Source organism: Gavialis gangeticus, unplaced genomic scaffold, assembly GCF_001723915.1.
Source record: "Gavialis gangeticus isolate Ggan-Ray unplaced genomic scaffold, GavGan_comp1, whole genome shotgun sequence".
Lineage (NCBI taxonomy): Eukaryota > Metazoa > Chordata > Crocodylia > Gavialidae > Gavialis > Gavialis gangeticus.
In genome coordinates this window covers 41,787,721-41,798,255 of record NW_017729034.1, presented here as the reverse complement: position 1 = coordinate 41,798,255, position 10,535 = coordinate 41,787,721, and the positions used below count along the sequence as shown (strand labels likewise).

The 10,535-nt window shown below is 44.6% G+C and overlaps 1 protein-coding gene across 1 annotated transcript in view; it reads left to right on the top strand.

Annotated features, from left to right (window-relative positions):
• The first annotated feature begins 265 nt into the window (after positions 1–265).
• Positions 266–10,535, top strand: part of EFCAB2 (EF-hand calcium binding domain 2) — a 79,501-nt gene continuing 69,231 nt past the window's right edge. The window contains exon 1 of the mRNA XM_019527348.1: positions 266–387. Within this exon, the coding sequence (XP_019382893.1) occupies positions 357–387 (31 nt within the window). The 5' untranslated portion in view covers positions 266–356. The remainder of the gene's footprint in view (positions 388–10,535) is intronic.

The following is a 10,535-nucleotide window of genomic DNA, read 5'->3' as shown; positions in this document are numbered from 1 at the left end:
GTAGGGTTAGTCTGTGAGGTGCGACTACACCCTGCTGTCTGTGGCGGGCCAACTTGCAAGAAACGCGGTTTCTCTTCCCCACACCCGAGAGTGGGTGGCGCGGCCCGGGGAGATCCCGGGTGGGGGGAGGGGCATGGCCGTCACCCCCGCATTTAGCTCCAAGTGCGGGGGGGGGAATCCGGAGGTCGCTCTCCAGCGGTGGCGCAGGCGCATGAGGCCACGCCCATCCCGCGGGACGGAACGGCCGTTGTGGGGGAGGGGGAGACGGTTGAACTACCCCCAGGCTGGGGGCGTGCGCGGGCCTCCGCCTTGGCTAGGCGCGCCCCGCGCTGCCATGGCGACAGCTCGGGGCGGCCATGGCGGAGGAGAAGGAGGGAGCCGCCGCGGGTAAGACCCCACCCCGGTCCCACCTCCATCCACCGGAGGGGCACAAGCGGCTCCCGAGGGCCCTATCCACTCCTGAACAAGCACACGCGCGCCCTCTTTTTCCCCCTCTCCCTAGCGGGCGCTGCCCTGACCACAGCCGCAGCTGCTCTGCGCATGCGCCCGAGGAGGGGGGGGGGAGAGGCAGCGTTGGCCGAGCCAGTCCCGCCCCCGCGTTCGGGGGGGCGGGGCTGTGCGCTTTGCAGCGCCGAGGGTGCGGGGCAGGGGCACAAGGCGCTCCGGCCCCTCCCACACGCCAGAGCGGCCCAGTTCTGTCCAACCGCCCACGGAGCCGTTGCTACGTCAGCGCCCCCGAGGGGCGGGCGCTGATAAAGCCGAGCGCTGTGGCTGGTGCAGGTTTTCTGAGGGTTATTTGTCATGCGTGTGTGGCGCAGGCCCCTGAGGATAGGGTTGCCAGGTGTGGCATCGTTATCGCATTTATAGGATACTTCCATTGCAGTTTTTGTAGTATTAACAGGGATTTTGATTTTCTCCGGTTAAAAAAAAAGTCCCGAATTTTCAGTTAAAAAAAAGTAACCCCGAATCCACATTTTTCTGTGATTAAAATGAAACACCTCTATAGCTAGATAGAGGTATGTACCTACCTATCTATATATTAGTGGTGTTTCATTTAAAGCACAGAAAAATGTGGATTTGGGGTTACTTTTTTTTAACTGAAAATTGGGGATTTTTTTAAATCCGAGAAAACCAGGATCCCTGGTGATCAATCATGGGAAAAGTGTTCAAATGTTTTTGAGGCAGCAGCACACTGGTGCATCCTATGCAAAACTGAAGTCACTCTCAGGGAGTCTTAACCAAGGTTCAGGTTGGCTGTTGGCTGTTTCTTGCGTCCGCTTGCCTTGAAATAAAGAAATGCTCCCACTTGCATGACCCAGTCAGGGGCTGAACAATACTTTGAGTCTTGTGGGGTCTGCAAAAAAAAATTAAACTGGTTCATTGATTAGCAAGTCCACCTAAGTGAAGGAACAATCTGATCGGGGACTGCTTGACCCCGCCCCCTTACAATTTTTCAAATCTTACAGGAGCTGTCCTCTTTGGGGCGGGGGTGCTCAGCCCCTCCCCACCCCCAGCTCCCTGTTAATTCATGCACTGCTTATAGTGAGCAATATAAAGTAAATGAGAAGACTTATTTGCCTACCTACTTGCATACTCATTGGGATGATTTTTCAGTGTACAATACTTGCTGAAAAACTATGGTAATATTGAGCTTCCAATACAATAATTTAATATTTCAGACCTGGCAACACTGCCTGGGGACTCAGGCAGTACATGTCATTAGCTTCCTCCTCCATCCTCGGGAATTACCACACACAAGACTGGTGAATTGGGCAATACATTTGGACCAGGAGCACATGTCAGAGCCCTTAATTTAATGCATTTGAACCCGTGCCCCCAGCATCCCTTCAAAGGTGTGGTCTCCTGGACGGCTTTGCTGCAGAAGAGCTGCTCCATTACTGTTCCCTAGTCAGAAAAGAAGTGATGGCTGCAAGTTCCCATGTCCTGCGGGCTGCCTCTAGTCTAGCAAGGGCTCTGTGTCAAGTCCAAAATGGCTGAGAACAGCTGCCCCACATAGACATGTGGCCAGCGCAAGTACCAATTGCCCCTCTTTGGCATCCAAAGATGAGGGAAGCACATGCTGCACTGTTGTCGCCACTTTGCTTTTCTTCACATAATCTTTCTCAAACATTGCACTGTGCGGAAAGAAGCCTACAGCACAGTCAGGATTGTTTCACATGAGCTTCACGTGTGATAAGTGTGGAAGGGAGTGTCAGTCAGGAACTGGGCTCTGTAGCCTCACCCACAGATGTTCAGCAGGCTGATGCCACAATCCTATTGTCTTGCAAGACAGACAGACGTCTACTACTCCTGCTTTTCCTTCTTGCCACAGAGACCTGTACCAGTGTCCAGTGCTGCTCATTTGCAGGCTCCAAATGCTAGATGTCCAGTTAGCTCAGTAGTGACCAATGTCACGTTCAAGTGCTTAACTGGGGTGACAAATCATGAGGTAGTTCAGTTGTCCAAAACACTTGTGGAGAGCTGTGAGGAGAAGTTTGAGGCTGACATTGCAGACATTCCTAAAGCCCTTAGTATTATAGGGCTTAGGCATCTGAGGGAAGTTAAGAAACAATAATTACCTCAATTCAAAATGTTTTTCTTACATTCATTAAGCTTTATGGTCTTTATAACAGCATTGTTAAATTTAGGGTTTCTTTTTAAGAACACAACTTGTCATCGACAATCCTTCCATTTGAGGATGATCTCTACCATGGCTCGCTGATGGGTCTTGCCGTAACTTAAGAGTCCAAACCTCGAGCCACAGATCTGTGCAGAAGTTGCAGGTCTCTTTGTAGAAGAGAGTCGGCCATAGGCTGGGTTTCCTCTCCTTTTCCTTCCTCTGCTCTCTCTCTGTGGAGGGCTTGGTGGTTCTCAACAAGTTTTAGACTCAACCTTCCATAATTTCTGTGAATTAAGTGGCATCCCATTCCAAAAACATTACTTCTCCTCCTTGCTGAGGAGCCAGGCAGGGACCAGCCTGAGCCTGCACTTAACTGCTTATCTCCTCACACCTTGCTTATTTTCTTGCACTTGGGGACACCCTTGAAAAGATCTCTTGGCACCTCAGGGTGCTGTGGCATCCTGGATGAGAATCCCTGCTAGGGCCACTTCATTGCAAAAATGTCAGGGGAATACTAAAAAAATATATTGCATTGTGATAACATAGCAGTAAGATTTTTTGTTCATCCTGATTTCTAATGGTAACACATTCCACAACTGAGAGCCTTTAACAAATTAGAATCAAAATCTATCAACCAAAGTAGTCCTGATGAATGCAGTTACCGTGGTGACTTGCACTGAGAGGTGACTTTGAAGTAAATTGGCTCTGACTTAGCCTCATAGAATTTTATAGGTAAGAACCAAGAATAATAATCATAATTTGCCAGTGTAGAGGACAGAGTATTGTGATGTGCTTTCCTTGGCTTTTTTGGCAGACAGGATACTGGTGTTCAACTCTTTGTTGGTAGACTTCTGGCTCAGATGGAGATAGAGCAAGTTATAATTCAGTCTCAAACTATTACTGTGTTCCATATTTAAAATAATGATCATTCATATTTAGTTTTTTAGGTAAAAGCACTTTTGAGTTGTATCATTATTCCTACTCTATGAATTAGGAGACTGAGGCACAGTGAAGTTGAACTAATTACCAAATGGTCCCAGGCAGATCTGGTAACAGAACTCAGGCCTCTCAACTTCTGCACCTGTACCCTATCTACTTAAATATACTGTTGGTTAGAAAAAAAATGGAGATGAAAGAGTCTATTGTCCAGCTAAAGAGATATTGACTGTTTCTGACTACTTATGCTCCTTAGGCATCCATGAATGGATACTATGGTTTTGTGCCACTTTGGAAATCCAACAGCAGGCATCCTCAGTGCAGAGTTTGTAGTGGTTTGTCTGGGTAATGCTTTTAATGTTCTGGTATTTTTCAGTACTTTTAAGATAATTAATTTATAATTTATTTACATTTTAGTTATATAATATTAAAGAAACACAACCCCTTTTGCTGAGGTTTTTTTTAATCAAGATCTTGCATATGTTGCAAAATATCCTGTTTGATCCTAGACAAATCATAGTTCCTCTATAAATTTCTCTGTCCATAAAATGGAATTGGTAACATTTCCCTGCCCCAGAAGGGTATCATAAGGGTGAGTATACCAAAGATTCTGAGGTGTTCCAATATGGAAATGGATTGCATATTAGTAGATAGACTTGTTCCCAAATGAGTTGGGCATCTCACTCTTATGGAAAAATCAATAGGAGAGGGGATGCCTAACTTTTAATTCATCATTCCTGAAATTCCCACCTATTTAAGTAGTCTTCCTGATAGCCTTATGAGGTAATAAGTATTAGTTCTCTTTTAAAAATGATTGGCTGATACAGTGGTGAAGGAACTAGCCTTGTTAGGTTTCAGAAGCAATCTTGCAATTAACTGAATAAAAGCAGTTCACACGCCTTCCTAACTGCTATTTCAGACTGGCAGGCTTCTGTTTAGAGGTCTGTCAGGATCCTCAAAGTTGGACCATCTGAAATCATTAGCCACTTTTCTTGGTCTTCATTTCTGCCAGTTAACCAGTGCTCTAAAGCATAACATAGAAATATCAGTTTACATATTGTGGTTCTGACAGAACAATAACATCCATTGTATTGTCAAGTAATTAGCCTTTAGGGTATTCCTAGAACTTCTTGTTGCAGGCTTCCACAAGGTTTCATGGTTAGGGTTTCTCTTGGGTCTTATTATTTTAAATTTTTTTCTTCATCTGAGTTTAAGTGCCTTATTAAATGTTTTAGAGATGTACACAGAGAGAGAATTAATAATGGGCATGCACATCACTTTATTCACACAAGTAGACCCACTAATTAAACTACACATATGCAAGGCTCTATCCATATGAATAAGTATTTGCAGGATCAGGCTCATAGTCTCTATTCTTCGTCTTGTTCTTAATGTTATGCATTTCTGTATTTGTGACTGTAACAGGGTGGCCTCCTTGTCGGGTCTCTGCCAACTGTCCTGTCATGCCTTGATGGAAAAATATGAGAGTTGTTACTAAGGCAGCAGGCTATCCATTATTTTGCTCTGCTGACAAGGGCCTTAATACCCATTCCAACCTCCTCTCCATGGGTCCCATGCCTCACAGATGCTCTATGCTCTGTGTGAGTTCCCTCTCCAGCCTATGGCTGGAGCAAACTGGGCACAGTTGTAGCTCTACCCTACAGCCCCAGAGGGCCACTCCCACACCACCCCTCTCTTACTAGGGTCCCACTCACTCCACTGGCTCTTACCCAGCCTCTTTCATACTGCCCTCTCTCCTGGGCCACACTCATCCTGCTTGGCCTCACCCAGCTTCGGGCTTAGCTCTCCATGCCTTGGTCAGCCCTGGCACAGTCTTTTGGGTGTCTCCCGCTACCCTCACCTGAGCACTGACTGAGCAATTCTACAACTGCTGGCCTACTTTGCTCCTGGCCCATCGCCAGGCCACTATGCCTCCACTGGGCCTCCTCACTCGCCCACACTCACGGGGCTGCTCTAGTTGTCACCCCTCTCACTGAGTCTCATTACTCATTGCCTGTCTCTCCCCCAGGTTCTCTCTAGTCATCACCCCCAGGCTTTTCCCCTGCTGCCTGGGCACAGCCCCAGGTCCCTCCTCTGGCCTGAGCTCTGCCTCAGGGCTCCTTAACAAACCTGGGCTCCCCCTGCTTGTTAGAACAACACCAGGCACGTGGGGCTGGGGTTATAAGGTGCCCCAACCCGCCTTCACCAAGGAAGTAACTGGCCTGGCATTTCCTGGGGGCTCCCACGCCACTAGGAGCCCCACCAAGCCACCCTTCCCTGGCAGAGTGCAGTTTTACATCTTACCCAGGACAAAGAGTCACCTCCACCCCATAGCCCCTGCCCTTACCTCCTGATATTCCCAGAGCAGCCTCTCAGCCTGATGTTACCTCTTTCCTCTTGCAGCAAACTGCAGCCCAGCTTATATCCCTGGGTCCAAAATAGCTACCCTCATCAGGCACCTGGCTGCTGCTTGTTTTCTGCCCTTAAATTGATAGGCACCAAAGGTGCCCTGCCCCAGTGCCCCAACTTTTTTTCAGTGTTATTTAAAAAGGTTTGTTTTTCTTTATTCTCAGCCTATTCTACTCTGACTTTGTGCAATCACTGAGCGCATCTACACGTGAACATTTACTGCGCAGTACTTTAGATTACTGCTCAGTAACTGAAAATTACTGTGCAGTACAGGCACACAGCTATATGTTCAGGCTTGTACTGTGCAGTAACTATGGTGACTTATGCCTGATTAATTTCTGCATAGCAACGCACATGTGTGCTGTAACACTGTGTGTGTGGACTAACTTGGGCTAACTTTAGTATCAAATCAGTCCACATGCAGTGTTACTGTGCTTTAATGGTTGCACATGTAGACGCTGGCCCAAAAAACTGCTTACTGTGCAGCAAATGCATGTGTAGACATGCCCTCTGTCTCCTAAATGTCTCTATCACGTTTGGTTTTATATCTCTCTGTTCCTCTCCCCCTTTTTCCTACTTAATTCAGTCTGTTTTTCTTTGCTGTGCTCTTAGATTTTTCTTACCAATTGGACATAAGATGTCAAATATTTCCAAGCTTTAACATTTTGCGGCTGATGTTGCAAGAAACTGAAAGCAAATGTCATGTTGTGAGCCTGAGAACACCTAAAGTAGAACTGCTAAAAAAATCCCCTCTTGGGATTTCAGCAATTGTGTAGAAGTATAGAAGAGAAAATGTTGAACATCTCTATATCAATATGAGAATGTCATCTAATCATCAGTCTTTCTGAGACAAGAAAGATGCTCTGAAACAATGTAAGTATATAAGGTGTAATTAATAGATTTTTAAGGCAAAAGGGACTATTAGATCATCTATTCTACAAAACCATAGGATTTTTCCCAGTTACTTCTGTTATTGGGAGTCCAATAACTTGTGTTGGACTAAAAGATGTATCTTCCAGAATGGCATCCACTCTTGACTAGCAAACTTCAGGAGTTGCTAAGTTGTTCCACTGGTTAATCAATTGCTTTCTAGTAGTTTGTTTACAATTACAATATGTAATCAATTGTTAAGAAACCCACCTGCCCACTTGCACTTTTTAAGTTAATAATTTTTCATAATTTCTGATACAATAGGATTTAGTACATATAAAGTCAAATGCAAAGCATTACCAACTGGGGGCATTAAACATATTTAGATAGGCTTAAAATAATTAGTTACAAATAATAAACTTGATACTCTTTTTATTTGTTTCTGAATTTTGAATTTCACATTCAAGTCACATTTTCCAGTTTTTCTCTGAACTTGCGAAGGCTATATTTTTAAATGAAAGCTGAACTTCCAGTGCACGGCAGTAAGCCCAAGGGATGGAGCTTTAAGGAAAATACTAAATATCTTAAGACTCTTGATAAAATCACAAGAGATAACAACCCTCAGTCTAGAGGTAGCCTAGATTAGTATAACTGACATCTTGTGATGGCGCACATCACATGTATTATACCAACATAGATTCCTTCTGGATTCTTTTAGATTTACATACTTACATAGTGGGTCTCACACCAATGTAATTCACATCAATTTACATCAGTTCTGAACTGGAATAGTCCATGTGGGTCTTGTGTACACTAGGGAAATAATAAAAAAATACTATGGCAAATCTCATCAGTATTAGCAACATGGGGAGCCTAAGCATAGGCTTGCTGATCACTGTTGACATTTTAAACCACTGGTGTACTTAAGTACAAAGCACTTAAGTACCTGTGTAACTTTAAGGAGTTCCATTAAATGGGACTACTCATATGCTTAAAGTGATATATGTGCCCAAGTCCTTTGCATTGGGGCTGTAAAATGGTTTATGCAGTTTTCTTCATATTTTTCAAATGTTCTTCTTTGAGAGTAAAGTTTAAATGGAAATTATGGCCAAATCCAAGTGAGGAATCTACCATTATTCTGCCTAACTGTCTGAATGCCAGAGAGGCAGTTGGTATTTCAAGTTCTCATCAGAAAAGTTTTTATGTACCTAAAGTTTGGTTACTGTGTATGCCCAGATCTGTCACTGTCTTTGTTGAGCTGAGTGTCCTAGCATTCATCCCCTGCCTAAGGCCACTTAGGTGCAAAGACACCTAGTTTATGAATCCCAAGTCACCTGGAGGAGGGGAAACAATCTGATAGGCCTGCTCTAAGTAAGCCTAACAGACCCTAAGAGCATTGAACTCAATCCCAGGTACAGTAGGCATAATGATGTCCATTCAGAAACCTGACTGAGGAGGCAATAGAGTTGTTGCCATGGTGGCCCATCTTTTATATAATAGTTTAATGGTTAAAGTACTTACTGAGGAAAGTAGGAGCTCTGGGTTCTAGGCTCTATTCAGCTGGAGGGGGCGTGGGATGGGGGTGCCCTCCATTCCTCATATTGAAGCTGGACCACTGCAGAAAAGAAGGCAAGAGTCATGGGGCCACAAGGACAGCAAATGAGGGAACATAACACTACAGCCCAGTGGTGAGGGTATTTACCTGGGAAAGGGCAGACCTTGATTTTTGGCCCCAAAGACTGTTGATGTGTTTTGGCATTAAAGAATCATTGCATGAATGACATAAACAGTGTTGGCACCAGGGACTGGAATCCAGGACTGCCTCTCCCGAAGAAGTGCCCTCATTACTGGGTTATTTTTGCGTCCTCTTCTACACTGAGCTTGGAGTCCAGGTTTCTCATTTAGCTAGCTGCTACATAAAATGTGGGTATCACCAATCCTGTACCCAAGGGCTGATTTAGGCATCAAAATGCAGGCTGTGACTCACTCTCATATCATAGTTGCCTAACTCTGATCTTTAGTTAGGTGCCAAAGGGTAGAGGCAGGATTCCAAAGAGACCCAACTTTTCAGCATTTTCTTCCTGGCCAAATCAGAACTGCTGCCCGTTCATCATTTTAGCTGTTGTGAATCTCATTCTTAGGTAACTGCAGTGGCATGAGCGAGGCTAGGTGAGCAGAGCATCAGCCTTGAGCGCTGACTTAAAGGGGGCAGCAGCAGGTTTTTCCCCCAATCTAAGCTGCAGCAGCTGCATGCAGGGACACTATGTTTGCTCCCACCTCTACCCCACACTCTGGAGGTTTTGCCGAGGGTTTATTAACTTGTTACTTACGCCTATGCCTAAATGTTCACATCCACTGTGCAGGAAATTTAGGCACTTAATCTGAGTTCATGAATTACTCTGCTGGAGCCTGATGCCTAGACCCATTTTAATATCTGGGCCAACTTCCGTGCTCTGAGCTTCAGCAGTTGAGTTCTTTCTTCTGACAAAAAGTCTAGTTATACTATTATTAAACTGGGTAATGAGTGTGTACTTTATATATATGTGTGTGTGTGTACATACACATAATTAAAAAATGGTCAGTGGAATTTTTGTTTAAAGGCCAGGTACAGAACTTCCTATGTCCAGGGAAGAAATTTTGGAAATGTTGGGGTAAAATACTTTTATAATGGAAACTATTGTGTAATCTCAACTACAGTAGTTGTGACTAGTAAACACTATAATAATATTTTCACTTTTTCTAGTATCCTGCAGGCACCACTTTAAAAGTTGCCTGAGGAGAAAAATTCAATTTTTAGTAGATGTTAGGGCTTCTTAACACATTTAGAGTGATGTTAGAGTACAGTGAAGCTGGAGATCTAGTTATGCTCCTGAGACAGAAACAAAGAACAAATGCATTCATATCTACAGGCAAACCCAGGCTTTGGCTATATTTCTGATCCTCTGGCTTGTTGCTTTACTGTGAAACTAGACAGTCTCATTGGATGTGTTTTAAAGGTACTTTTGGATTAACAAACATTTTCTTGTTTCCATGGTACAGGAGAGTGCAGAGGGTTTTTTCTTCTCTTCCCTCCTCCCCAAAATTGGCTCTACTTATGGCTAATTAATTCAATAAGAAATTAGCTGGTTTGCTGAAAGACATTTTTTTGTCTTTTAAACAATGCCAAGTATCAGACATACAATTCTGACAGGGAGCTGAGATCTAACACCTATTATCTTTCCTTCAGTAGTAGCTAATACCTACAGTTAAGAAAAAATGGATTTGTATTCCATGTCTTTGTACTATTTTTTTCACATCTACGTATGGGTGTACCCAGGATTTTGGAAAGGGGTGCTGGTCCAGAAGTAGCAATCTGTGCTGTAGGGGTGCCTGTACCCTGGCTTCCAGCCTACTGGCACATGCCTCAGGAGCAGCAGCAGGAGCCTTTTTGAAATCCCTCAAGAAGGTAAGAATCTTCTCTCTCCCCTCCCTTCTCTTCTATTGTCAGTGGTACATTCCCTCTCCTTCCCAACTCTCCCTGCTCATTCCCCCCTCCCCCACCAGCCATTGCTGCTGTCCTCAGTTGAACCTGGGGCAGGGGTGGGGGTGGGGAGCTTAAGAGCTACTTTTGTTCTGCTTCAGCCAGGTTGCATATGGAACCAGGTTCAACTAGAGACTCATTAAGCTTTTTGAGAGAATTATCCTGGTGCATGTCCATGAG